This window comes from Equus asinus, chromosome 20, assembly GCF_041296235.1.
Source record: "Equus asinus isolate D_3611 breed Donkey chromosome 20, EquAss-T2T_v2, whole genome shotgun sequence".
Lineage (NCBI taxonomy): Eukaryota > Metazoa > Chordata > Mammalia > Perissodactyla > Equidae > Equus > Equus asinus.
Window position 1 is genome coordinate 45998614 of NC_091809.1, and position 27731 is coordinate 46026344.

Genomic DNA, 27731 nt, shown 5'->3' on the forward strand with positions numbered 1-27731 from the left:
TAAATGCTTACATTAAAAAAGAAGCAAGATCTCAAGTAAACAATCTAACTTTACAACCTGAGGAACTAGAAAAAGAACAAGCTGAACCCAAAGCTAACCAAAGGAAGGAAATGATAAAGATTAGAACAGAGATAAATGAAATAGAAAATAGAAAAAAATAGAAAAAAAAATAGAGAAAATCAACAAAATAAAAAGTTGGTTCTTTGAAAAGATTAGCAAAATTGAAAAGCCTTTAGCCAAATTGTCTAAGAAAAAAAGAGAAAAGAATCAAATAATGAAAATCAGAAATGAAAGTGAGGACATTACCACCAATTCTACAGAAATAAAAAGGATTAGAGAGTACTGTGAACACTTGTATGCCAACAAATTAAATAACCTAGATGAAATGGACAAATTCCTAGAAACACAAAATCTACCAAGACTTAAAGTAGTGGAAAATTTGAAATCCCTATAACTAGCAATGAGATTGAATCAGTAATCAAAATTTAAAAATCCAAATAAAAAATCATGTATATTTTACATGAAAATTTACCAGTTTTAAGTGTATAATTCAATGCCTTTAAGTACATTCACATTGTTGTGCACCATCACACATTGTTGTGCAACCATCACTACTATCCAGCCTCAGAACTTTTGCATCATCCCAAATTGAAACTCTGTACCCATTAAACAGTAACCCCCGCTCCAGCTCTCCCCAGGCCCCCAGGAACTTCTATTTTCTGTTTCCATGAATTTGCCTATTCTAGGTAACACATAAGTGCAATCATAAAAAATTTATTCTTTTGTATCTGGTTTATTTCATTTAGCATAATGCTTTTAAGGTTCATCCATGTTGTAGCATGTGTCAGAATTTCCTTCCTTCTTCTTTAATTTTTCTTTATTATTTTTTCCCTTTTTCTCCCCAAAGTCCCCTGGTACATAGTTGTATATTCTTAGTTGTGGGTCTTTCCAGTTGTGGCATGTGGGATGCCGCCTCAGCGCGGCCTGATGAGTAGTGCCATGTCTGCATCCAGAATCTGAACCTGTGAAACCCTGGGCCACTGCAGCAGAGCTGGTGCCAGAATTTCCTTCCTTTTTAAAGGAATATTTCATTGTGTGTATTTTACACGCAATTTTCTTTATCCGTTCATCTGTTTATGGACATTTGGGTTGTTTCCACCTTTTGGCTATTGCAAATAATGCTGCTATTACTATTGGTGTACAGACAGCTGGTTGAGCCCCTGCTCTCACTTCTTTTGGGAATAAACCCAGAAGCGCAATTGCTGGATTACATGGTAATTCTATGTTTTACTTTTTGAGGAACTGCAGACTGTCTTTCACAGGGGCTGTGCCGTTTTACATTCCCACTAGCAATGAAAAAAGTTGCACATTAATTTTTACAAGTGCTCATTAAACAGTCTATTGTGTCTGGAGGAATTCAGTATTGCATGGTCCAGGTGGGAAACTGCATCCGGAGCTGTGCCTACCCAAATGTTGGACAGCCGTACGTTCAAGCTCAGGTAACAAGCAACCTGCCTCCAATATTTATTGGAGGGTAAAGATTAAATGTTAGGTGACTGGAATATATTAAAAATTGGTATTCTTTCCTAGGAAAAAGAACTGTCATGTAAGGGACACTAGTAATGATTAAAAATCCCATGATCCTTAGAAAGATCAAAAAGATTTCAGAAATATCAGAGAAGGAACTAGATCAGGGATTCCCTCCCAATATTCTATTACGACAATTGTTAAATAAAATAATTTTGGGGGCCGGCACAGCGGTTAAGTTCACACGTTCTGCTTCAGCAGCCAGGGGTTGGCCGGTTCGGATCCCAGGTGCGGACATGGCACCGCTTGGCAAGCCATGCTGTGGCAGGCGTCCCACATATAAAGTAGAGGAAGATGGGCTCGGATGTTAGCTCAGGGCCAGGCTTCCTCAGCAAAAAGAGGAGGAGTGGCAGCAGACGTTAGCTCAGGGCTAATCTTCCTCCAAAAAATAAATAAATAAATAAAATAATTTTGGAAGAATTATATAGTGAACGCTATATACCCACCACCTAGATTCTACAATTAACATTTTGTTAAATTTGTTTTATCACATATCCATTCCTCTATCATCAATCCTTCTTGTTTTTTGATACATCTCACAAGTTGCAGACATCAATGCACTTCACCCCTAAACACTTGAGCATACATAAAATTAACTGGAGTTCAACATTTACTTATGGTTGTCAGGGAAAATTTATATATAGTGAAATGTACAAATCAAATTACCATTTGATGATTTTTTAAACTAGAGCTTTATTGAGATATAATTCATATTTCACCCTTGTAAAGTGTACAATTCCACAAACAGTGGGTTTTGGTCTGTTCATAAAGTTGTGCATTGGTCACCACTAATTCTAGAACATTTTCATCACCCAGACAGAAACCTCATATTCATTATCAGTCACTCCCCATTCTTCCCTCCCCCCAGTCACTGGCAACCACTAACCTACTCTCTGTAGATTTGCCTATTCGGGACATTTCACAGAAGCGAAGTCACATATGCGGTCTCTTGGATTTAGCTCCTTTCATTTAGCATAAAGTTTTCAAGGTTCATCCATGCTATAATTTGATGAGCCTTGATTTGCATAACAAGCAGGGGTTTCTTAACCTGTATTTTCTTGGAAGGCTTTAATTTCATCACATGCTCCAGGGGGTCTGTGACTCAACAAAGGAACCAGGAGTCTCTGATCTAAAGGACATGTATGGAGAATTGGGACAGTCGTTTGAAGGTCAACCCCTTAGCAAACACTTGCAAGGATGGGAGATTTGCCAGGAAGAGGAAACCTTTCCCCTAAAGTAAGACCTTGAGTCAGCTGAGAGGAGTGCAGGGCTTGTAGCCTTGCCAAAGAATCATCAGGAAGGGGCTCTAGGATCTCCCAAAGGGCACAGTGGACAAGAGAGTCAAAAGAATTGACAGCGAGGCACACGGCTCCTAAGTTCTGAAGCCACGAAAGAGCTTACATGCAAAATCAAGAGAGGCCATAACCAAGTTTCCCTCAGGAGGCAGGGGCAGCCTGAGCCACCCCCGTGGAGGAAAACACTGAACGAGAGAGCTGAAGAAAGGCTGTGGTGGAAAAACCCAGAGCTATGCAAGCCAAGCTCATTTGTTGCTTAAAAAAGTAAAATATAAATGTGCCCTCAAAAAACTCATCCCATTTCTATTCCTTTTTTCTCTCATGATCCGCTAGAAAAATTTTTTTGGAAACTCACAGCCTAGCCTGAGCCTCCCCGGTCAGGGCACGGGGCTCAGCGTGGCTTAGCCAGTCCTGAGACGGAGAGTGTCTGCCAAGAGGTATCGGCCAAGTGAGCCTCAGGAGCTGGGTACAGCTATGATCCCTCCCCTGGGACTCCCGAAATAGAAAATGCCATCCCTGCCACGGGGAAGAGTGTAATTAAAGAAACATTATTCATTTTTAAAAATAAAAGATCTGAAGCAAATAAGGTAAAATGGTAAGATTCAACAGAGTTGAGTGATGGGTACACAAGTGTTTGCTATATTTTCTCTTCTGCGTGATCTAAAGATTTCTTTTAAAAAGTGAAGCGAAACAGACATGTAATCTTCACTGTCAGGTTTACTGAGTTTATTGTGTGTTCTGCACTGTCCTAGGCAGTAACGTAATAAAAATTACAAAGCAAGATATCAACAAGGGAAAAATATACCCTGCACTACATTAACTTGCAATCATGTCCACATTGCTTTTCAGAGTTCTTAGGTTGTTTAGGGGTATGTGGTCCCCCTCTTTCTCTGTGTCCCCCTAAAGCTTCTGGCCCTGTCAAACTATGTGCCACTATGACCATGCCCTAAAGAACAGAGGGTGGGACGGGAAGAGTGGCTTCCTGCAGATGGGCAGTCAGGGACTGGTCAGGGCTGGCAATCCATGGCAGGGGAGACAAGTTGAGAGGGAACCCGTCAACCCTGAGGGCTCAGGGCACTCACAGTGAATCTGGAAGGTCAGACTTGGGGAAGCCACAGAGCGGGCCCTGGGGCCCTCACTCACCCCCTCCCCAGGGGATGTGCTTAAAGTGCTAACACTGTAAGAAAATGATGCATAGCTACATGCTGTCCCGGATACCACCAGACTTCTCACCTCCCTCTTTTCCTCCTGAGTTGTGCTAACACAGGCACCGGCACCACCAGGGGCCAGGCCAATGGAAAAGTCTAGTGCCAGGTGAAGAAGCAGAGAAGGTCCAAAGTGTAACTTATGATGCCCAAGAAGAGGCAGGGTAGAGGGCACAAAAAAGGGCAGAAAGGTATGCAGCAAAAGGGACTAGTCTGTGCTTGGCCAATGCCCCTGGGTCAGGGGTTGGTTCCTGTGCAAAGGGCAGTTTGGTTTTATACAGCTAGCGGGGTCCTAAATCTTCCCTGAGGGAACGAAGCAGCATAGCATGGGGAGGAAATCCAAGACGTGCTGGTCCCTCCCTGTCCCCCAAGGCATGCCCCCATGCCTGCTGTACAAGGTGCAGAGAGTACTGGTGTGGGGCAGAGAGTGCGTCCGAGCCAACAAGGCCATGCCACAGTTAGATGCTGGATGACCTCTGGACACACCTGGCCAAAGAGCTCCATCAGCCTGGGCATAGGCATCACATGCAGGCCCCTGACCTGAGAACAAGGGGCTCTGATGCAGCTGGCAGCCTTGCCAAGGATACCTGTGCCCCTGAGGGTCAGATCCCAGTGAAACACATCATGTGGATGACACAGAGGACACCCCAGCCAGGAGGGCAGTGGCATGACCTCTTCACGTTGGCAATGTGGCCAGGCAGGGGGTGTCTCGCAGGAGAAAGAAGAGGGGCCCAGGCGCCAAGAGGACACCTCGGTCTCGCCCTCAGCTCAGAGCCAGATCTCATCACTGCTCACACTGGACACTCGATAGATGTAGCCCAGCATTGGGAGACGGATGAAACCTGCAGGGTCAAAGATGCCCAGAAGTCTCCGTAACCTTCATTCCTTGGAAGTTGGGAGACCCCCCTCCACCCTTTGGGGACTCAGAGGCCTTTGGCATAAGAGAAAGGGTTGGGGAGCATAGGAGGAGGGCAGCAGGCCCCTTTGCCAGTACCTCGGCTGGTGAGGAGACCACCAGGCTCCGAGTCCACAAGCTCTGGCCGGCTGTTGTTCTGAGCCATCTGGCGGTCTGCGGGTTTCCCTGCTGGGTGACAAAGGGGGTGATGCCCCGGATGAGAAGCAGGCCTCATGGGGCCCTTCCCTTCCTAAGTACCAGGGTCTCTCTTTCTCAGAAGCACCTCTGAAGATAAAGCAGGGGCAAACAGAGGGCCTGGATGTACCTCTGGACTCCGGAGTGAGGTCGTTGAGCTGAAGGTTGGATGGGAGGGACATGTTCTCCCGCGGCAGGCGCACATTGTTGAGTTTCAGGTTGTTGGAGTCACTACAGGGCGGACAAAGCCTGGGATACGCCCTGGCTCCAGCAGGCACAGATTCTTGCTTTGGGGCCCATTCCAGAACGACTAGAAACCCCAGGTTGCCAACTCTCTCCATGCTGCATCTCAGTTCAGCCCATCCACCCAGCCCCAGAAGAGTTACCTAGAGACCAGAGATGGGCGCCGGGAGGAGCCTGAGGAGAAGGAAACCACATCACTGGTTTCAGTGTACCCACCCACTCTGGGCTCTGCCCCTGTGCCCCTTCAGACCCAGGACCCTCAGGCCAGGGGTCTCTCAAATGCCCAGCCCTGGCTCTGGGACCAGAGACTGGGTGCCCAGCGCCCGGCCCTGCTATGTGGGATGCATGTGGTCTTACCCATGGCCATTCCTGGGAAGACCTGTTCTGCCACTTGTCAGAGACCACTTGTTCTGCCCAGCTGCGCCCACTGCCCTTGCTGCTCACCCCAACCTCATCTCCACTGTCCCCCACCCTTTGCCCCCAACTGTTTTGGCCTACCTTTGATCTTCTTCTCTTTCCTGCAGACCAGGCAGGCCACCAAGGTGCTGAACCCCACCAGGGTGCCCAGGGCAAGCCCTCCAGCCACAACGATGCCCAGCAGTGGCACTTCCACCCGGGTGGCCAGGAGCCCTGTAGGTCGTCCTCTGGTTAGGTTCCAAGTGGGCAGGACCCCCAATCAGGAGATGCCACAGGTACGACTCTGACCTCCTTGCTCAAGGTGGTCAGTTCATTCCTGACTGACTAGGAAGGTGGCTGGGGACAGTTCATTCACAAGACTCGCCCGAGGGCACCAAGTCTGCCATTTCTGTACTGAGATCCCACACCCACCGGACGCTTTGCTGGGCCGTTGCTGGCAGTGCTCACCTGGGGCCGGGAGCGAGGCACTGGTGACACCCACGTCGTTGGTGGCTACCACAGAGAGGTTGTGCGCCAGGCTGCGGAGCTGCAGCTGCACGGTGTGGTTGGTGAGCCAGGGGTAGCTCTGGGCATCCAGCACCAGGAAGTCGGAGGTGTTGACAGTCACCGGCCCATCCTGGTCGATCCAGGTCACATTGGCAGGTGGGTTGGCACGAACCAGGGCAAAAAGGACAACCAGGAGGCCCGGGCCCTGAGCTTCCTGGTACTTGGCCCCGACCTGGGCAATCTCCGGCTTAACTGGTACAAAGCAGAGGCCAGTATGCTCTCCTACAGCCCTTCAAACTCCTTGCCCCTTCTTCCCAAACCCAGAAGGGAGCCAGGGACCTGGACCTCTCCTTAAGGGGGCACTGGGAAACAGGATGGCTGGGTCTGCCAGAGTGGCAGCATTTCGTAGTAATTAAGAGTATAAACACTAGAGCCAGAAAATCTGGATTTGAATCCTAGCTCTGCTACTTACCAGCTGGATGACCTTAAGCAGATTGCTTAACCTCTCTGAGCCTGAGTTTTCTTGTTTGTAAAATGGGAATAACAATACTAATTACCTCATAGGATTACTGTGAGGATAAAGTGAGTTAATATTTGCAAAGGGCTTAAGTGTTTGTTAAATGTCCTACGGGACCACCTGCCTAGTGGCTGCCGGGGGTCTCCTGGCAGAGAACCTCTCTCCCTGCCTACCGCAGAGGCACTCACATTGCACATTGAGGATGACGGAGGCGTTGGCTGACCGGCCACTGCCTGGGTCCTGCAGGGAGCAGTTGAGCTCATGCTGGGCCCGCTGGGCAGTGACAGTGAAGGTGCTGGTGCCTCCAGAGAAGGCCTCCCCGCCCACACTCAGCAGTCTGGAAGTGCTGGCCTCCTGCAGCTGTCCATCCAGGTACCAGGCCAACTTGGGGGTGCCAGGCCCTCCTGCCACGCGGCAGGTGAAGGCGTGGCGTTCATTCTCCCGAAGTGCCCGCTCAGCCCAGGTCTGACCATCGATTTGTGGCTCCAACTCCCCCCAACCTGGAACACAGCAGAGGATTCTGGGGACGTCTGGGGATGGGTTGGTAGTGCTCTGTGACCAGGACGAGGTCCAGTTACAGAGGGGCAGCAGGCCAAAAGAGGGAGCACCTGGGTTCTCTCAGCAGGGACTGGCAAGACCTTGGGTAGGCGAGCGAGGGGAACTCAGCTCTACTGCCTGGGGCCTGAAGGGGGTAGCCAAAAGGAAGGTGCAGGCAAGGAGGGGGGAACGGGGAACGTGACCCAGAAATGTATGGCCAAGGGATGAACAGGGGTGTACCTGAGCTCAGAAGAGCTGGTAGGAGCAGCAGTGTGTGCGGGAGCGTAGCCGGGCCTGGAGGCAGCACCATGGTGGCCCTGACGTGGGCCCCAGGCTGCCGAGAGAAGGTGGCCGGCCTCGATGTTAGCCAGGTGGGAATAGGCAAGCTTAGTAATTCCTCCCGGAATTTACTCTCCAGAAACAAAAAAGAAACTATGCACGGAAACACATAATGTACACTGACCCACAGTGGCGAAGGCAAGGACGCAAACAGCCAAGCCCACCCAGCTCGTACCTGTACACCCTGCGGGCGCAGAACTGAGCGCTGACTCCAGGGTACGAACAAGCATACACTCTCACATACAAAGAAACGACGAGCAACCGTGCAGCCCGCACCAGGCGCGCGCGCGCACGCACGCACGCACACACACACACACACACACACACACACACTGGGGTACACGTGCCCCTCCTCCAAAGGGACCGTCCTTCTCCAGACTTCTCTCTCTCCTGCCCCATTCCCCAATGCATCTCTCGCCCTACACCTCCCCCTTTGCCACCCTTCTGGATGTTCAGGCAGAGGCGGATCCTGGAGGCGGGGGTCACGCAGCAGCCCCGCCCCGCTCCCGCCTTCCAGGCGGCTCACCTGGCTCCCTCCCTGAGCGCCGCCGGAGCAACTGCTCAGGCCTGATGAGCGCCGCAGTCCGCCGCAGGCGCCAGGGCCGCACCAGGCAGGGCCAATCAATGCCCGATCACGGCCGGCAGGCCCCGCCCCCAGGGCAGGTGGGCGCCGCTCCCTCCCCGTCCCCCAGCCGCCCTGACGGGCGCAGACGGCCTCCCACGCAGGCGACACCTGAGTGCCCTCCACCTGCGGGGACGGTTCCGGACGCAGACACAGGCGGGAGTCGGTGAGAGCCAGGCGGCTTTATTGGGGCGCGGCCCACCCCTCCCCTCGCCCGCGGGCCGGCGCAGCGCCGGGGCCGGGGCGGCGCAGCTGCCCCATCATGTCGGCCAGCATGCGGTTGCACAGCGCGGCGTAGGGGTTGAGCAGCACCAGCTGGCGCCGCGCGAAGGGGCTGCCCAGCAGCGCCGCCTGCTCGAAGTCCCTGCGGGCGTCGTCGTTCCGGCCCTGCAGCCGCGCCAAGAGCCCGCGCTGCACGAAACTCTGGCGGGCGGCGCGGCCCCGGCCTCGGCTCAGCTCCAGGGCGCGCTCCAGGTCTTCCAGGGCACCTGCGGGATGGGTGGGCCGGGGTCAGAGCCTCGAGGAGCACTAATCCGGGGTCAGATTTGAGGCTCTGGGGCTTGGCCATTTGAACCCCGCCTGCACTTGATCCCAAGTAGGGTAGGTATTGTTATTCCCATTATACAGATGAAGCCTAGAAGAGTTGGCAAGACTTGCCCTGGGTTGCGCAGCCAGTTTAGTGGCAGACCTGGGACTGAAGTCCAGTATCTTGCCATGTCTCATTATTTTCCATCATCTGATACACCAAAACATGAAGGTTGCTGGGAGGATTTCGAATGGTCACAATGTTCACGAGTCTGGCCCTTGCCCGGCACGTATCAGGCAGTTTATTCCGCGCATACGTTATTAAGCATCTGCCATGCGCCAGGTGACTATGAATCCTAGAGTCGAAAAGATTATAAATGGACTACCATTTCTTACGAATACAATAAAATCCATTTCTCTTTCTTTTCCTTTTGAAGGCTTTTCTCTCCTCTTTTCCATTATGTGCTTTAGAATATCTTCTGTCTCATCTGTTTTCTTGACTGACTGCCTTTCTTCATTCTTTATCTCCATGATCTTCATTATTTTGTATCTGCTTTTCCTTGAAGGAGGTTTTGGAGCCAGAACTGGCTTGCACCGTTTTTATTTTTATTATCCTCATAAAGTAATTGGATTTCATCAGAACTCGGAACTCGTGCTCAGGGAGCCAACTGGTATCTACTCTAGGGTCCACCGAGCTGTATTTCTTCTGGGCTCTGCTTCGATTCACTCATGTTCTCTAAAGAGCTGTCAGGGTGCTTGGAGAGCTCCAGCATCATCCTAGAGCAAAGCTGATCTTCCCTGTCTTGTTGTTTTGTGTTTTGGTCCCTGGAACCCAGCAGGGGCTGTGCTCCCCATCCCACCCAGACGGTTGAGAAGCCCTCTGATCATAGCATTCCTTGTTTCCCTCAGAGGGAGCTGGTCCAGAGGGATCGACAGCCTCCTCCAGGCGGAGTCACCTCTGACCCTCTCTGGGGCTTTGTTCTACAGGCTGTCCCTAGCGACCTTTCCCGCACTGCCCTGACAGAGCCAGGTGGCAGACAAGCCTGGAAAGGGCTTCCAGGGGCTCCACACTGTTCCCAGAATGGAGGCCAACCTCCTGGGCCTGGCATTCCTGGCCTCAGCAGCACCTCCACCACTACGAGTCCTAGCAGTGTAGTAGTGCCCGACTAGGCTTCTGTGGTTACGCCTTCACATCAGCCTGCTCTCAGGTTCGCAGCATGACCTTCTCTTTCCCGTGGTGCCCACTCCAGCCGGAGTAACCTGAATGCAGCAGGTTTGATCCAGTCACTCTCCAGTTAAAACCCTTTGGTGATTCCCCATGTTTACAAGACACAGTCCGATCTCAGCCTAAGGTTCCCTGTTCTTCACCATCTGGCCCCTCTTTACCATCCTTCCGCCACTCCCTGTTCCAGCTACCCTGCAGATCTGAAGTTCTCCCTACCTGTTCATGCCTTCTGGACCTCTCCAGGCTGTGCCTTCTCCCACTTCCCTCCATCCAGCTAACTCCTACTCATTCTTCAAAATTCACCCCTCAGGAACAGATCCCATGCTGAAATCTTTCAAACTCGTTATGCTGGTATCATAATTATGTGTCTGTCCTACTCCCTTGACTGTGAGGTTTTTGAGGTGTATTATGTGGGGGATAAGAGCACACACTCTGGAGCCCTGCCACCTGGTTCATATCCCAGCTGGCCACTGCTCAGCTGTGTGAGAGTAGCAAATTACTTAACCCCCGTGCTTCAGTTCTTCATCTGTAAATGGAGACAACAGTACATACCTGCTAGGGTGTTGCGAGGACTAAATGAGTTACTACGTCTTACAGGTAAAGGGCTTAGTGCCCGGCACATAGTAATTTAGTAATTGCTATAAGTAGTGTATCTTTTCTCTTTGTGTCCTCAGCATCTAGCCCACTGCTACAATAGTAGGCTCTCATTAAATGTTTGTTAGGGAAATAAATGGAATGCATTCTCTTGTAACTTTCACAGTAGCCCCAAGAGATTATCAGGGCCCATCATATATCTCGTATAGGTAAGAACATAGGTTCCAGAGGAGTTTAGTGACTCCCCCAGACCCCATGCCCCAGCCCCGCGACCACTTCATCACTGGTGTGTGCACTCCAGGGCTTTCTGCAGAGGTTCCAGGGCGTCCCCTCTCACCTGCCACGTCTCCCTGGAGTCGCAGGGCCTGCGCTCGGTTGTTGTAGGCTGAGGCCCTCTGAGGCAGTAGGTTGATGGCTTGGCCAAACCTCTCCAGGGCTGTCTTGAGGTCGCCGGCCTCTGCTGCCTTCACCCCCTGCAGCTCCAGGGCCTTGGACTGCTCCAGCTGTGCTCGAGGGAAAACTCCATCTGTGCCAGGGAGGGAGCCGGGAGGGGACAGGCGTGCAGTTGGGAGCAAGAGGCAAAAGCCACCTCAGGCTTCAGAAACCTGGGACCTGATCCAGAGCTGACTAGGCTGGGGTGTGCAGCACAGCAGGAGTCAGATGCAGTGTTTGGGGCAGGGGGAGCTGAGGTCACCAAGGCTGAGAGCTAACACTGCCTAAGTTTCAAAGAGACCTGGGAGGGGTCCTTGGTTGGCTCTCCATTGCCAAGAGAATGAAGCCCAAACTCCTTAGCCTGTGGCTAAATGACTTGCTCAGGTCACACAGCCCATAAATTGCACAGCTTGGATTTGAACCCAGGTCTTTCTGGCTCCTTAGCCTGCCTCATTTTATTCTACTACATTGCCTCCCACATGAAGGCCATTGTGACATAGCCAGGTCGTGAAAATCACTTCCGACACATCCCTCAGCTTTTTAGCCTGAAATTTCAGTAAGGCTTTTAGATCTCACTCCTTTAGAAACAAAGGGCATCAAAAACTCCTGATGGGGACACCAGTCCCCATTAGGGACCGATGGAAAAGCCAATGAGGGTGCTCACTCTGTAGAAGAATTAGCTCAGTACTTGGCTTGTAATGGTGTGTGACACTGAATGCTTGCTTAGGTTGGGCATGCTTAAGTTGGAACCATTCAACTGAGCCACCCCCTGCCCTGTTTCTGTCCTCCATTCTGTGTGGGGTGATAGACTCTGTTACAACAAAGATGTAAGAGTTTAACATCCCCCCCTCCCTAAACCCAGTTAGGCTTGGATCATGGGGTGAATTAAGTGGTGAGGTACACAAAGCCTGGTTTTCTCCTCTTGACAGAGTGACTCTTGCCAAACCCTCATCACTGCGCTAAGGATCAGCCAACCTCTCTGATTCCAATCTCAGTCATCATCCAAGGGTCATGGAACAAGGGGCCTTGTAAGACCACCTCCCTCTGCCACCCCAGGGAGGCCAGCAGACCAGCCAGCCAACGTGGAGGGCTGTACTTCCAAGATCAAATACTCACCTTCGTCTGCTTCTTCCTTGTCCGCTTCCTCTCCTAGGTCCAACCCAATAACGTCTCCAAATGGGGTGTCAGGGTTGAAGATGGCCTGCAACACTGCCTGATCTTTTGGAGTCCCCATGGTGCTCAACTCTAAAATCTGAAAAGGTGACTCAAGATGAAAGAAGAGGGAGAAAATGGTGGAGGCTGGGCCTCACAGCCAGCAGATCAAGAGGGAGGAGGTTCTGTTTGAGGACCATCCCCCCTGAGGAGGAGCGTCTTCCATTCTTTGGCTGTAGTGTAAACTCAACCCCCTTTGGCCTGGGGTTAGGGACCTTGGCTTGGCAGAACATTTACAAATATCTCAACCGCCTCCCCACCCCCACCCCAGGCCTAGGAGAAACAGTAAATAAATCCAGTTTCAGCCTTAAGGTGGAGTGGAGCAAAGAGAGGGTGCTGTCCAGGTTCTCCCTGAAATGCTTTCATTTTATTATATTGATAGACTGGGAGAAAGTGCTTTGAAGCCACTGCTTGACAGCCCATGGATAAAGGAGGAGGGTATGTAGGAGGTAAAGGAACTATTCCTTTTTCCTCTTGACCCCTTCCTCATATCCAGAGTTACTTTGGGCCTGAACATACATCACTGATGAGTAAGGCATCGACCGTTTTGGGGATGATACAGTTAAGAGAGCCAGTGTGGAGTGGGGCCTGAAGGCAGGCGGTGAGGAATGACTTCATGATTCCACTTTAAAAGAAAGGACTGGGGAAGGCACTTTGTCCTCAGGTCTCAGGCAGCTCCCCTCCCCCATTTCTCCACCCCAGCCAAAGTCAAAAGAAAGCTCGACCATGTGCAGCAATAAACTTGACATGTTTATTAATTAAACTATCACTTAAATAAAAAAAAGTGCATAGAAAATAAACATGTTTAAAAACTCCTTTTTTTTTTACAACTATGTACACTTTTTACTTTTACATTCAGTCTTTCGTAGAGAGCTTTCAGCATTATTATTTTTGAACTATTAAAGTATTTTCCTTCATCCCTGTCACAGGGAGTTAACACTGATGGACTTTAGACACATTTTTTCCTTTTTTTTTTTTTTTTCTCTTTTTCTCTAACCAGAAGCTTGGAAGAACACAAGGAAAAAAACCCAAAAGATCTGTTATACATGATAAAGTTGTCAAGAAATGTCTTATTTCTAGAAAAGAAGCTTGTCATCTGTTGAGCTTTTGAAACAATTATTCAACTACCTGTATTTACTAAAGAGATTGTTAAAAGTTCAATAAAAGAAACACCACAAGTCTATTTTCTTGGTTGAAAGACAGAACTAGAGTACCTCGGAACAAGATACCAGGAAAGCACAGAACACAATTTTCCCCTAAATGCAGGTGGTAACCCCAACATTCATAACCAAAAATAGAGAAACAAGGAGTACAGGTACTGACTGGCAACATTCATGGGCAGAAAAAAATCCAGGTGACACCATTTCTGCATTTTCCTCTGACCCTCAGGATGGACTGTTTCACCATCCCTTTATGGTTTGGGTTCCCCCCATTTCGGGGGATCAGAGGAGCGCCAGACTGACATTTTCCTGCCACTACTAGCAACTGTAACACAATCCTTATCTATAGTGTTAAGAGAATTAAAAGCCATGGACTGAACTAGGCTTTGTTACATGGTGCATTACTATATTAGTTCCTATATATATCATATTTATATTTATTTGAAAACCAAAACAAAAAAGTTGCAAGTTTTCAGAGTGTGAGACTTGACTGGTATTCATGATTCGGCACAAAACCATCTGCTCAATAACCTTGTATTGCTTTAAAATGAAGGAAATGAAACATAAAATTACACCCAGCCCTTTGCAATGACCCGCTTTTCCTTTTAAAAAAAAAAAACCAAAAAAACCAAACTTGATTTCTATTTTAAAAAATCTCAAATCAAACTTACAAGTTAACATCTGACAAGGTTTTGACCTTTAGTATTTTTAGATATTTGATTGAACGTCAGTCCTTTAGAAAGATACATTCATTAAAAGATTTTTTTTTGTTTTTTTTTGTTGTTGTATTTTTTTATATCAAGGGAGCTGCATGGTGCTTCACTGCGTTGGCCGGGAGGTTTGACAGAGGCAAGCGGGGTGGTGGACTGGATCCCGGCAAAGGAGTCTGGTTGAAAACATATATAGCTGCCAGGGCTTCCCCCTTAATTCTCGTTATTGGTCTAAAAACAGGAGGGGCTGTGTTGGAGGTGGCGGACGGTAACAGAGGGAGCCAAGGGACCAAGTTCCGGCCAAAGGGTCAGCGCCATGCAGCTCTTCTGGTTACACAGTTGTCACTGGCCACCAGGAAATGCAGCCACAACAGGTTCTAGCAGCAAAGCTGTAAGTGAGCTGGCTCTCTCACTGAGAACTGACCAGGTTTGCAGCTGTTATTCCTTAGGGATTGGGGACGCCCCTTGGGGGATTCTTGGGAATGACCCACCACAGTTCCTCAGTCTGCACTTTTGTGCGGAGATTCCCTTGGTCACTTTGAAAACAAACTCCGAGGTGTCTGGGAGATAGCTATGCTGTTTTTCACCTTCTTTCCCTCTTGTAGGGAAACCGTAGCTTATTCCCCAAGTTGCTGGCAGGTATGCTGAATTTTGGCAATGGACTCAAGGCTGAGCTAGAAGAGGAATTACTCATTTCTGTGGGTGACAGTTAGGGAGTGGAAAGGCAAGGCAAACCATCTGCGGCTGGCAGGGGCAGGAAAGATGTGGGCTCCTCCCCTGGCCTCAGGGTTGGGGGTTGGTAGGAAGAGAATGAGGAGGGGGCTCACAGTACAGCATGGCCTAGCAGGGCAGTAACTAGGTCTATTTAGCTGAGTTTCCCCCACCCCCTGACTGGCCTTTGGGTCCTTCTCAAGGTGAATTCATGACCCATCAGTGCATTAATCATTTCAGTAACAAATGCAGCTTAAGGTTTTTTTCTTTTTTTAAAAAAAAAGGAATAAAAGGATTTACAAAAAAACCTCACACAGTGCAATAATAAAGGAAACCAGACACTAGTGGAACCCCTAGGGCCACTGTATCTTGTTCATGGGCAAAAGGAGGAAGGGAGGTGAGGTCTGGGTAGAGTGCTTTTCCCCAGTCCCCTGCTGGCACTTCTCCATGATGACAAGGAAGTCACTGCCATCCTGGCCACAGTGCTGGGCTCCCTGCATGACAGTGAAAACTGTTCCAGCAAAGCCACCAGACAAAGTTCTTAAGGTCATGGAAGAACAGGGAGCCCAGGATGGAAGGCACAGCAGAGCCGTGAGTCCCGGGGCAGAGGGCGCTGGACTGAGTCATATTGCTTTGCTAGACTTCCAGAGGAATGGGCTTGTGGCGAGAAAAGGGTGCCCTGCCCTCTACTGGACTACAGTGCTCTGAAACCTTGCGGCTAACAGAGGCAGAGAAAAATCTGCTTTATCGTGAGTGGTCAGACTGTGCTTCAGTTTCAACGAGCTGCCCCAAAAGAGGGCACAGGGGGATCCATGGGTTCTTTGCAGGTATGAGGACTTGGTGGGCAGAGGGAAAGGGAGCTAGGTGACCGATGAGGCAGATGGTGATGGAAAATGTCGGGTTGCCATTCAACTTGGTTGCTAACTCTGAAGTAGGAAAGATGAGGGAAACATAGCTTACCACCTCTTACCACTCCGAGCAAGTGCCAGAAAGGAGAGAGACAGCGCAGAAAGAAGAGGAGAACTGCTGTGTCAGATACTACCACGGCCTTTGAGGAGCTTCAATATGAGAAGGAGGGGAGTGGCCCAATGGAGCTGGGTGACCTTCCTTTTCCATTTATTGTCAAAGAGCAAACCCAGGAAACGTTTATGTCAACAGGGCACAAACAAGCTACACGTTAAACAACAAAAAGTACACCTTCCAGGGGGAAGTTGGGCAGGAAAAACCAGACTTTGTGTGTACAGCTGAATATTTTCTCTAACTTCATCCTATGAAAATAAAAAATTATTAAAAACCGATCTTCTTTTAAATTAGGATAATACCGCGGTTTAAAAAATAGCCTTGTCATAAGTGCTTCTCCCTATGAAGTGCTTCTCATAGAAAAATATACAAAATATATTTACATTTATAAAACCTTAAATAGTAAACTGTAAACAGAACAGAGTAAAATCCAATGACTTAATTTAACAGGTTCAGGACACTGTCTTGGGGAAAGGAAGAGAAGAAACATTTGATGCTGTTTTGACCACATCCTAAGGAGTAATCAGGGCAGTAGTGTCATTTAATTTACTTCATCCATGGATTTTGCGCAGGTGGCAGAGTTCCCTCAATACTCGGTGGTCTAGTCCCCAAGTTTTGGGCCTTGAAGTCTGATTAGTGTTCTGCCTTCAACTGGACACTGACCATTTAAAAATTCAGTCTTCCTATGTCTTAACAAGGGGAAAATAAAGTTAGCATGTCCTAAGAATGGGGCCCAGGGTCATCCTGGTTGTGATACTCTGGTTGTTGCATGATTCAAATCCTATTTAAATAATCTTTTTCCTCTTCTAAAAAATCATGCTACATATATTTCTTTAAAACTCTCAGTGGAGCTCTATGAAAACTTCTCCAAATTCTGTCTGGTCATGGCCACTGGCTCCTGTCCACTTCCCCACTGGCAGTGCTTACAGGCTCAGGGCACAGACTGTGCCCAACAGGGAGTGTCCTTGAGCAGGGAGTGACTCTCCCCTACCACCCAGAAAGAATGGGAAAGCAGTGGGATGAAGAGGGGGGAAAGGAAGAGAGTGGAGTGAAGAGAAGGAATGAGAGGGAAGCCGCTCCTATTGTCAAGAAAGGTTACTGGCTGAGATAAGGCTCCTGGGGATAACACTCCCACTTAAAGCCCACAGGCTCAATGTTTGGTAATTAATTGGCACAACCCCAAGACAACCTTTTGACACCAAAGGTGCTAAGAATCCTGTCTCCCAACCAGAAGTGAACTCTCAAGGGGGAGGATAGTAGGGAAAACCACCAGACCTTCTCTGTTTGTTCAACAGACGGCTACACGCTGGGCCCGGCTGGCCAACTCTCAGGTATCCAACCAACCCTATGTTTGGGGCTTTGCCTGACCCCTCGCTTTTAGTGCCTGGGAAAGGGCCAAGGCAAGGATGGCAACTTCTCTCTGAGGAGATGCTCAGGCCCAATCTCCCAACGTAACTAACCCTCTATAGGCTCCTTCCAGGCAAGTCTGCTAGGGACCCCATTTCCCACTTTTTAATGGCATACAATCAGAAGGGCCCCAGTAGAAAGCCCATCAGGGATGTTTTCTTCGAGACCTCATCTCTCCCTCCAGGACTATGATCACATGTATATGTGAAGATGGGACATACGGGAGCTCAGCCATCACGGAGGCCCCTCAACTGTGCCCACTCAATCCTGGAACTCCTAGCTGCTGGCAAAGGCCTTCAACATTGCTTTGGATGGCCCTGGGTCCTAGTACGCCAACACTGGGGGAGAAGAGCAGCTTTAGTTTAGGAACTTCCGGCATTTCTTGGCGCCACAGTTGCAGGGTAGCTTGTTGCTGGCATCCTCAATGGGGAACTTATAGTCATAAGTGAGTTCTTCCCCTCGGTAGATCTTGCGCATGGCAAAGATGACAATGTGCTTCTGCCCATCAATATTGATGACCCGAGAGTAGCAGTTAGGCTCACATGAGTGATTGATGAAGCGTGCAGCGTTTCCATGCATGGTGGCGTCCACCACCTCGGAGTCATCAATTCGGAACATGTAGCAACCAATGCCCTATATGAGAAGGAGAAAGGAGAAGAACTCGTTATTTATTAGAGCTCAGGTTTGGGAACATTTCCCAGCCTTTTTCTGAGGTGACATAGCTACTGATGAACAAAGTTTCTGCTAGGAAAATTTCTACATTTCTTCCATCTTTCAAGATGCTTCCATGATGAATTCCTAGATTATAGGCACTAGACTAGAGGTTTCTTAATGTCTTCACAAGAGAAACCTAAAAATTATGTTGTTACATGCTTTTGATCCTGGGGTCCACTCAGACAAACCTTCAAAGAGTAGCCTTGTGTACTAATCCTTAGAGCAGATACTGAACTTTTACTGGGCCCACCACAAATTTCAGAGATGTTAAAATGTAAAAGAAAAAAAGTATCTTTGAATTGATAAAATACACTATTTCCTTTTAAAAAATTATTTTATTGGGGTCATATTGGCTTATGACACTGTAAATTTCAGGTGTACATTATTATATATCAGTTTCTGTATAGACTGCATCGTGTTCAACACCAATAGTCTAGTTTTTATCTGTCACCATATATATGCGCCCCCTTACTCCTTTCACCCTCCCCCAACCCCCTTCCCCTCTGTTAACCACTAGTCTGTGTTCCTTATCCTTATGTTTATCTTTCACATGAGTGAAATCATATGGTGTTTGTCTTTCTGCCTGGCTTATTTAGCTTAACATAATACCCTCAAGGTCCATCCATGTTGTCAAAAAAGGCAGGATTTTGTCTTTTTTATGGCTGACACTATTTCTTTTTTGAACTAGAGATCATACTTGTAGTTGAGGGCTCCTTTCTACAACAACAAAAAAACTAGGAGAGTGAAAGCGTGAGCCTCACCTTGCTGTCATAATACTTTTCTCGCTTGTCAGTCTGGATGGAACGGATGACATTGCCAGCATACTCGATCACCATCTCACCTGCATCAATGTTTCTCTTACAAAAAAGACCCCGGCCATGGATGGGAGACCTAGGATATAAAGATGGAAAAGAGATCAGCCACAAATTTTGAAAATAAGGTTAACTGTGTGAATACATGAATAAAATCTCCTGGTCTGTTAGTCCCCAGGAGGACAAGACACTTGGGGGAAAAAAAAAGAATCTGGACCCACCTGATATGAGCATATTAATTGTTCTAACAAATGGCCAAGGATTAAAGATTTCTCCATTCTACAGCCCACCAAAAGCAGCAATATTTTAATGCTTATCGTGTTAAATTCCTTATTCAAAATGAGGAGTTACAAGATCCTAGGACATCAGGTTCAATTAATAATACCTATAAAAACCTCACTTACTGAACGAGGGAGCTCACTCCAGCATTTGATCTATTTGATTTTGCAAAACTTCATTAGTTTTCTATAATTATTTCTAGAATTTTAGCCATACCTGTAGACACCGACTGCCTCCTTAGAAGTCTTTTTTAAGTGCCGGAAACGCATGGGCATTGGCAGATCCATACTAGTTGCCCTCCTAAAGAGACAAGGCATAATATTAATGAAGTCTCTTCACAAAATAATGTTTTGAGTCTTGGATCAAAGGTTCCTAGAGAATATGACTACACTACTCTCTTTGTTCAATGCCAAGCATAATAAGTGCTTTATAAAATTAGGCCTATTTTAATATATATAGTACTTTCTGACCATGATAACTGTGGTGGTACAGAGTATATTATGATTAAAGAAAATAAAATATACATCTTACAGTTATTTGAATTTCTCCTCTATAACATGTTCCTCTCTCTTTGCCAGCAGACTACTGCTACTTCAACACAAACTATATTTCGGTCTTCTTAAATGTTATCCAGGAAATTCTGATCCCAGCAAAACTACACAGTGGCCCGAACAGCTGGAGTAGCGGGGAGAAAAGAGTCTCCCTAAGGACCCTTCTCCACTCAAGACGTACCGAGCAGACTTGAGCTGGACCTCCTCCTCTTCCTCATCGTTGGGGTTGTATTCAGGAGGCTGCCGATGTTTAGAAGCCAGGAAGTTAAACATGTCAAATGCTGACTTCCTGGAGCCAAAAGATTAGAATATATTTAGAGAAATGCTTTAACAGAAGCAGCGAAGGATAGGATTAACATTGGAAATCTCAAAGGTTACGTGGGAAAATAGTTTTATCATTAGATAATAAAATCAGGATACCAAACCGCTTATGGAAAAGAATGGAACTTGCCTAAGGTGGACTTCAGCCCTGGCTGAGCCGTGAGGGTTCAGCGGGGGTTCATTGGCCTCCTCTGGTTTGTGGAAACGGAATTTGTAATTCCTACAGTGCTTGGCACCAGACAGCTGCTCAATCAGGAACACAACTGCATCGTGGAGAATCCCCAGCATCCTCAAACCGTTAACACCTGTAGGATCAAAGGTATCTGGGCGGTGAGGAGTGCAGCCCACAGGAAACAGCACCGGATTAAAGAAACATCTGTGCCAGAGAATAACTCTGCCAGAGGCTGCTCCAGGGTGAGTTATATTGAAGACTGGACAGAAATTAGCAATAGATAGCCATCAAAATGATGCAGATACAGATCTATCAATATGGAAAGTGTTCACAACAGATTAAATGAAAAAGCAAGCCATCAAACTATGGACTATTTTCTATGTTCTGTATGTACACAGATAGGTTACATGCCTTATTTCATGTCACGGTCATAATAACCACACGAGGCAGGAATTACGAGCTTCATCTTAAGGTAAGTAAGCCTAGGTTCAGAGAATTTAAATGCCACACCCAAGGTCACATTGCTAGTGGGACAACATTTGAACCTTGGACTGTATACTCCAACTAGGATCCCATTTTTGTTTATAGGTAATGGAGTACCTGGGTTCTATAAGCTCATATTCTCTCTCACAGGTACCTCACTGAAATTTAAAAGGAATTTTAGTAAACCTCTAACACACAACTTTCTTTTGTGTTATTATTGTGAAAGTATGGAGTAATACCCTTATTAGCTGCTTTGTTTTACTCAGTCTCATGCCATTAATGAGCATTTCTTATTTCTATTTTGTAAAAACAACATTTATGTAAGTCTGCCGGCATAGATGGTGAAAGGCTTTCTAAAATGATGGGTTTCTTTCATTAAGGGGACGGGGCATAGTAACAACTGCCATACTTCTTTTAGACACTAGCAAATAGCTAATGGTCTTTATATTTTTATTAAGTAAACAGTATATTTCATTTACAAATACCAGTTCTGACATCACTAATAGACACCAAAACAATAAAGGTACCTCTTGTGGACAAGATATGCATTTCGTAAGCATAACTGTGTTAGGGTCACATACAATTCCAAGAGACAATTTGTGTTATGAAGCATGTTTAGACACATAACCTTGGTGTAATTTGGGGACCACATGCTATCTCTGGAGGGACGTCCATGTTTAAATGTTAACAACAGTTACTTCTGGGAGGCAGGACCCTGTCTACCTTTTAATTTGGTTATTGTAGTTGTTTGCTTTTCCATATTTAAAAATTCTTCTATGTCTTGGGTAATTTTTTAGCAGAGGGGAAAGATATTATTAGTGGCCTGATTTCTATTTTACTTAGAGAATTTCTAAGGGAGATAATTTGGTTTCAATGACAAGTAAAAAGTTAGGTCTGCAGAGAAGCAACATTCTTATGAACAACTGTTGTTCTGATGAGAACTCCACCTCAGTCTACATAACACAGGCCTACAAAGGGAGAGCGTGAGCCTCATAAGACAACGGCAAACTTCTCTTCTACACAACACTGGTTTCCCCAAGAATTTTTTCCTGGGAGTTATAGACTGCTGTGGATTCCTAGGTAGAAAAAAACATTGAAAAATGTACTTAAGTATATTTTCACGAAAAGTTCATTTTAATACGTAGGCTGTGTTCAACTCTACATTCACTGCCGGGCTTACACTGAGATGAGGTACTGTGTCGAGAGTGGGAAACGAAGATGAATTATGACTGGCCCCTGGACTCAAGGAGCTCTTGGCAGAGGCAGGCAGGTGTGTACACAAACCACACAATGGGAAAGTATCCCAGTAAAACTAGAACATGAAGTACTGTGGGAGCTCTTAAGAGGGAACCATCTCTTGTGTTGTGGGGGATTCATTTGTTCATTCAGCAAACATTTACTCAGCGCCTACTATATCCCACACATTCTTTCCATCTCTCCACTGTGCCAAACAGAAACTTGGGGAGACAGAGGTGAACAAGACAGGCAGGCACCCGTATTCATAGAGCTTGTATTTCATGGAGGAGCCAGACAAGAAACACAGCACAGGCATGCCCACTGCAGGGCTCTCTCACCTGCTGTTTCTTCTGCCCTGAAGACTTCTACTCTAACCATTGCATGACTGGCTCCTTCTCCTCATCACTCAGGTCTCAGCTTTGAAGTCACCTCGTCAAGAGACTCCTTTTCTGACCACTCCATCCAGAAGGGGCTCCCTGCCACCAACTACCCACCTTTGTGTCACTCTCTATTTATTTCATTACCCCCTTATCTTCTTCAGAGCACTTTTATCCGCCACTAGAATATAAGGTCAGGAGGGCAGGGACAAGGTGGCAGCACAGAGATGGAGAATGACAGACAGGTTTTGGATTGAGGGACACAATGGTCACTGTGGATAACTTCTCCATCCATTCTAAGGATGATTACTCTAAGCCAACCATGGGAATCCCAGTCCGCTTGCTGGTGACTAGCTTAGGAATGGACAGGGTACCAAATCTGGTCTATGAGACGTGAGAGGCCCATTTCTTCCCAACAAAAGCCCCTCCTCTGAACATCGCCACAACTGAATGTGATCCTGGGAACTGCTGCAGCCATCTGCTATCAGCCTGAAGAGGAGGCTTTACCAAGGACAGCAAACTGGAAAGAACGAAAGAATCTAGGTCTTTAAGGACACTGCAAACTCCCCTCTCAACCAATCCTGATGCCTGTCCCACCTCTGGACTTTCTGTTATGTAAGATGATAAGTCATCTTACTGTTTAAATCAGTGAGAGCTGGGGTTTCTATAACCAGAGGCCACAAGCATCCTAAGTGATAAGGCAGTAGGCACAGAGATAAATGGTCAAAAAAGGCGAAAGAAAAGAGGGAATTCTGAGCAGGGTGTTGAAGAATTAACAGTTTGTCAAGCAAACAAGGGAATCTGGGGAGCAGGAGAAAGAAGATGGAGGGAAGGGGGCCACTCCTGGGAGAGGGAACTGCATGAACCATGACATGCTAATGTGAAAGCACACGCAATGTAAGTCACAAGAGTTACTTGGGCACATGTTAAAACCTCAGCGTTCTCACTCCAAACCCAGAGGCTCTGACTCACCTCTGTGAGCACACTCTAAGACACACAGATGGATCTGGAACAGTAAACAATGTAGTGTGGCTACAGAACAAGGAATCTTGAGGGGTGAGGAAAGTCGTGAAAGCTGAGGCTGAACGGACGAGGCAGAGTGAATAGGACCTGGCGTGTAAGGGAGCCACAGACTGGAAACCTCGGGAGAGCAGGGCTGAGTGGGCTTCTGCTCAGCTCTTAAAGCCTAAGAGTTCACCACGGTGCCAGGCACATTACAGGCGTTCCACAGGGTGAAGATTTTACCCCACAATTAGTAGGCAACAATAAGAAGCTTTTGAGGGACTTCTGGTAACATAGAGGATTCATTACAAGGAGGAGAGACGGGAGACTCAGGGACCAGGGACAAGGCTTTTTACTACTGCAGGTGAGAGAGTAACAAGGGCGATGCTGGAGGAAGGAAAGAGAGAAGGAAGGAAGAGGACTCATGTTTTTGAAGGAGAATCAATAGCAGTGACCAACTGTACGTGAACGATGAGGGAAGGGAAGGACGTTACGATTCACTGGATTTTTTTGACCTGGGATCTGGGGGATGATGGGAAGGAAAAACGGGTTAATCCCTGGAGTGCAACATGAGAGTGTGGGAATGGCTGAGCAAGCCTAGTGAACGGCAGAGTGAGGGGGGCAGAGGCAGAGGACCCAAGAGAAGCCTGACTTTTTCTTAAAAGCTTATTTGCCATCTGCTCTTTTAAAAACTGAATATATTTGAATTAACTAGTTTTTTAAAAAATTCATCCAAGTAATACCTACTCATGGAAATAGTACAGAAATAAAGTAAAAGTTGCCCATTCTAATTTCCCAGGTCTCACTCCTCTGAGGCAACCATTATATATAATATAAAAGTATCTAAAGGGAATACATACTCTTATAACTTGCCTTTTCAGCTAATTAACTTTGATTCTCTTTCTTAATTCCCCTATTGAGGAGTATTTGGGTTGCTTCTAGTTTTGTTTTCTTTTTGAGGAAGATTAGCCCTGAGCAAACACCCACCACCAACCCTCCTTCCCTTTGCTGAGGAAGATTGGCCCTGAGCTAACGTTTGTGCCCATTTTATACGTGGGATGCCTGCCACAGCATGGCTTGATGAGTGGTGCTAGGTCCATGCCAGGATCCAAACCAGCAAACCCTGGGCCGCCGAAGCAGAGTGTGGGAACTCAACCACTCAGCCACTGGGGCGTCCCCTTGCTTCTAGTTTTTTACTACCACATGTTGGAATGAACATTCTTATACATTTTTATAACTTAGTTGAAACTACCTATAGGATAATTTCCTAGAAGTGGAATTGTTGGATGGAAGGGCACATGACTTGAAAATTTTGACAGCTATTGCTTAACTGTTCCTCCAAATAGCTGTATTAGTAATTTATATACCTACCATTAATTAAGGGACAGCCCATCTCCTCCATCTTTATCTATATTATCTCCAAATTCTTTTGTTTTTTTCTGCTTTATCTTCCCAAACCCCCCGTACATAGTTGTATATCTTAGTTGCAGGTCCTTCTAGTTGTGGCATATGGGACGCTGCCTCCACGTGGCCTGATGAGTGGTGCCATGTCCATGCCCCGGCTCTGAACCCTGGGCCGCCGCAGCAGAGCGTACGAACTTAACCACTCGGCCACAGAGCTGGCCCCTCCAAATTCTGAATCTTTGTTAATTAAGGTGAAAATATTAATCATGTTTTAATACGCATTTTAAAATTATGAGTAAGACTGAGTATCTTATCATGTTATTGGCCATTTGTATTTTGTAGAGGATAAAATGCCCGTTATGTCCTTTGCTCCTTTTTTTTTTTTTAAAGATTTTTTTATTTTTTCCCTTTTTCTCCGCAAAGCCCCCCAGTACATAGTTGTATATTCTTTGTTGTGGGTCCTTCTAGCTGTGGCATGTGGGACGCTGCCCCAGCATGGTCCGATGTTTTGCTCCTTTTTTTAATTTAAAAAATTCTGAAAAATTTAAAATATAGAAAAGTACATAGGCTGTTATAACACCTACACATAAACCTGCCACTTCAAATAAACAAATGTTGATATTTTCTAATATATGTTTCAAATATTTTCCATCTGTTCCTCTTTAAAACAAAAACATTATAGATAAAGTTCAATTCTTCTAAGCATTTATTCATTTCCCCTCCCAGGACCAATCTGAAAGGAGATTAGAGGGGTAGATAGATATGGAAAACAGAGTCAATGGAAGATTTCTACCTTAGATTAATTAAAATCTTTAATGTTCGCTCAAAACAACTGTATTAATGCTATGTTTTTACACTGCCTAAATTTAATTTGAAATCTAATACCAATGAGAAACTACTTCAGCTTTAAAAACAAAGTATAACACAACCACAATGAGACACCATCTCACACTCACTAGGATGTCTATGATCACAAAGACAGACAATAACAAGTGTTAGCAAGGATACAGATATTGGAACCATTGTACATTGCTGGTGGAAATGCACAATGGTGCAGCCACTTTGGAAAAACAATTTGGCAGTTCCTCAAAAAGATAAACATAAAGTTACCATTTGACCCAGCAAATCCACTCCCAGGTATATACCCAAGAGAAATAAAAACACGTCTACACAAAAACTTGTACATGAATATTCATGGAAATATTATTCATCAGAGGCAGAAGGTGGAAAAGACCCAAATGTCCATCAGCTGATGAAGAGACAAACAACATATGGTAGGCATAGCCACATAAAGGATATTATTTGGCAATATAAAAAAATGAAGTACAGTTATGCACTGCATAACAACACTTTGGCCAACGATGAACTGCGGATACAATGATGGTCCCATAAGATCAGTACCATAGAGCCCTAGTGTGGTGTGTAGTACGCTATGCCATCTGAGTTTGTGTAAGTATATTCTATGATGTTCACACAATGATGAAATTGCCTAACGAGGCATTTCTCAGAACATATCCCCATTGTTAGGCAACAAATGACTGTATTAATAAAACCCACAGCAAATACCATACAATGGTGAAAGACTGAACGCTTTCCCTCTAAGACTGGGAACAAGGGAAGGATGTCTGCTTTCACCATTTCTATTCAACACAATACTGGAAGTTCTAGCCAGAGTAATTTAAAAAAATAAATAAAAGGCACCCAAATTGGAAAGAAAGAAGTGAGATTACCTCTGTTTGCAGATGATATTATCTTATGTGTAGAAAACCCTAAGGACACCACTAAAAAACTATTAAAACCAATAAACGAGAATTGTGATGTCACCATCATGGTGGAGTGAGTTTGCCCAGGACTCTCTCCCCTCCAACATTCAACAAAAAGGAGCAACCATATTCCAACAGGAAATATCCTAATAGCAGAGGAATCCTTGGAGAGTCACAGCAGCCAAGTGACGGAGGGCAGAGAGTCTGGAGCCCCCGTCAGAAGAGCTGGAGTGGGGTGAGAGAGAACTTTGCTCCCTCCCCTAAAGACTGTAGTCGCTGCTGCCACAGGAGGCTCCGTGAGGGAAGGAGCGGTGGAGGAGTCATGTGTCCGTGGGATCACCCAGGACTTCCTAGCACCCTTGCAGCCTAGAGGGAAGCCCTCTAACGGCAGAAAGCTTTTGCATGGGGTGACCTCATCAAGCCAAGACCCCAGGAGACCAGACAGCAAGAGCTGATCTGGAAACTGGGGACTGCATGCTGGAGAAAACACTGTACCCCCAACCCCCAACCCCGCCTGCCCGGTGCCATCTCTGCTGAAGGGGGAGGGCTCAGAATACATGGCTCTCGACCCCCACCCAGTGGTGATAGGCTGTAACTGCAACCAAATAATATCACAATGGGAAAAACACGTAGTTCCACCATCAATCAGTTCACCAAAACTCCAGACCAGAGAGAAAACAAATACCCAGAATTCTGCCCTGAAGACTCAGAAATGAGTGAACTAAATGACAATGAATTCATAATAGCTATTGTCAAGAAACTCAATGAGGTCAAAGAGAATATAGAGAAACAATTCAACGAGTTTAAGAGCTTCACAAAACAGATTGAAACTATAAAGAAAAATCAATCAGAAATACTAGAAATGAAAGACACAATGGAAGAGATAAAACAAAATACGGACTCCCTGAATGCTCGTGTGGATACCACAGAGGAGCGAATCAGCATAATCGAAGATGGACATGTTGAATTGCTCCAGACAGAGGAGGAGAGAGAACTGAGACTAAAAAGAAATGAAGAAAGTCTCCAAGAAATATCTGACTCAACGAGGAAATGCAACATAAGAATTATAGATATCCCAGAAGGTGAAGAGAAGGAGAATTGAGCAGAAAGCGTGTTCAAAGAAATAATAGCAGAGAAGTTCCCAAATCTAGGGAATGAGAGAGAAATGTGTGTGAACGAAGCTTTCAGATCTCCTAGATTTGTCATTGTAAAAAGACCTACTGCAAGGCACATAGTAGTAAAACTGGCAAAAATGAATGACAAAGAAAGAATGCTCAGGGCAG

The 27731-nt window shown here is 46.5% G+C and overlaps 3 protein-coding genes and 1 long non-coding RNA gene across 37 annotated transcripts in view; 1 reads left to right on the forward strand and 3 right to left on the reverse strand.

The window, feature by feature from the left end:
- TMEM25 (transmembrane protein 25) overlaps positions 1-8374 on the reverse strand; it is a 19221-nt gene extending 10847 nt beyond the window's left edge. The window contains exons 1-9 of one of the 25 annotated variants that reach the window (XM_014855604.3): positions 8243-8374; positions 7618-7711; positions 7029-7340; positions 6285-6575; positions 5919-6050; positions 5564-5594; positions 5308-5438; positions 5082-5171; positions 2256-4929 (exon numbers count right to left, since the gene is read on the reverse strand). In XM_014855604.3, the coding sequence (XP_014711090.1) occupies positions 4856-4929; positions 5082-5171; positions 5308-5438; positions 5564-5594; positions 5919-6050; positions 6285-6575; positions 7029-7340; positions 7618-7687 (1131 nt within the window). In that variant the 5' untranslated portion in view covers positions 7688-7711; positions 8243-8374 and the 3' untranslated portion in view covers positions 2256-4855. Of the gene's footprint in view, positions 1-2255; positions 4930-5081; positions 5172-5307; positions 5439-5563; positions 5595-5918; positions 6051-6284; positions 6576-7028; positions 7341-7617; positions 7810-7891 lie in introns of those variants that run through there. The other 24 variants (XM_014855606.3, XM_014855602.3, XM_044751661.2 and 21 more) reach the window with 24 other exon arrangements.
- On the forward strand, positions 8365-20284 carry LOC106840284 (uncharacterized). 2 transcript variants are annotated; one of them, XR_011495675.1, is made up of 4 exons: positions 8365-8504; positions 12268-12374; positions 14438-14587; positions 19721-20284. It is a non-coding gene; the product is annotated as an uncharacterized lncRNA (long non-coding RNA). The 2 variants fall into 2 exon arrangements; XR_011495674.1 differs by lacking the exons at positions 14438-14587; positions 19721-20284 and adding an exon at positions 13327-13462.
- Positions 8502-12363, reverse strand: TTC36 (tetratricopeptide repeat domain 36). The gene is made up of 3 exons (XM_014855610.3): positions 12231-12363; positions 11020-11208; positions 8502-8826 (listed from the first exon to the last, which is right to left on the reverse strand). Exons 1-3 carry the CDS (start codon positions 12346-12348, stop codon positions 8522-8524), a joined length of 612 nt encoding a protein of 203 aa, XP_014711096.2. The 5' UTR covers positions 12349-12363; the 3' UTR covers positions 8502-8521.
- The window catches only part of KMT2A (lysine methyltransferase 2A), an 80636-nt gene continuing 65960 nt past the window's right edge, over positions 13056-27731 (reverse strand). For 5 of the 9 annotated variants that reach the window (XM_070490147.1, XM_070490150.1, XM_070490144.1 and 2 more), the window contains 5 exons: positions 20142-20316; positions 19872-19979; positions 19356-19439; positions 18810-18939; positions 13056-17967 (listed from right to left, as the gene is read on the reverse strand). In XM_070490147.1, coding sequence (XP_070346248.1) covers positions 17692-17967; positions 18810-18939; positions 19356-19439; positions 19872-19979; positions 20142-20316 — 773 coding nt within the window. In that variant the 3' untranslated portion in view covers positions 13056-17691. Of the gene's footprint in view, positions 17968-18809; positions 18940-19355; positions 19440-19871; positions 19980-20137; positions 20317-27731 lie in introns of all 9 variants that reach the window. The other 4 variants (XM_070490149.1, XM_070490148.1, XM_070490146.1 and 1 more) reach the window with 1 other exon arrangement.

What these genes read in the sequence shown, in the direction of transcription:
- TTC36 (XM_014855610.3), bottom strand. Translation starts at nt 12,348, where the DNA reads ATGGGGACTCCAAAAGATCAGGCAGTGTTGCAGGCCATCTTCAACCCT. An exon ending in CAAGGAAGAAGCAGACGAAG is followed by an intron (nt 11,209 to 12,230) that starts GTGAGTATTTGA and finishes TCCCTGGCACAG; the next exon opens with ATGGAGTTTTCCCTCGAGCA. An exon ending in ACTCCAGGGAGACGTGGCAG is followed by an intron (nt 8,827 to 11,019) that starts GTGAGAGGGGAC and finishes CCCATCCCGCAG; the next exon opens with GTGCCCTGGAAGACCTGGAG.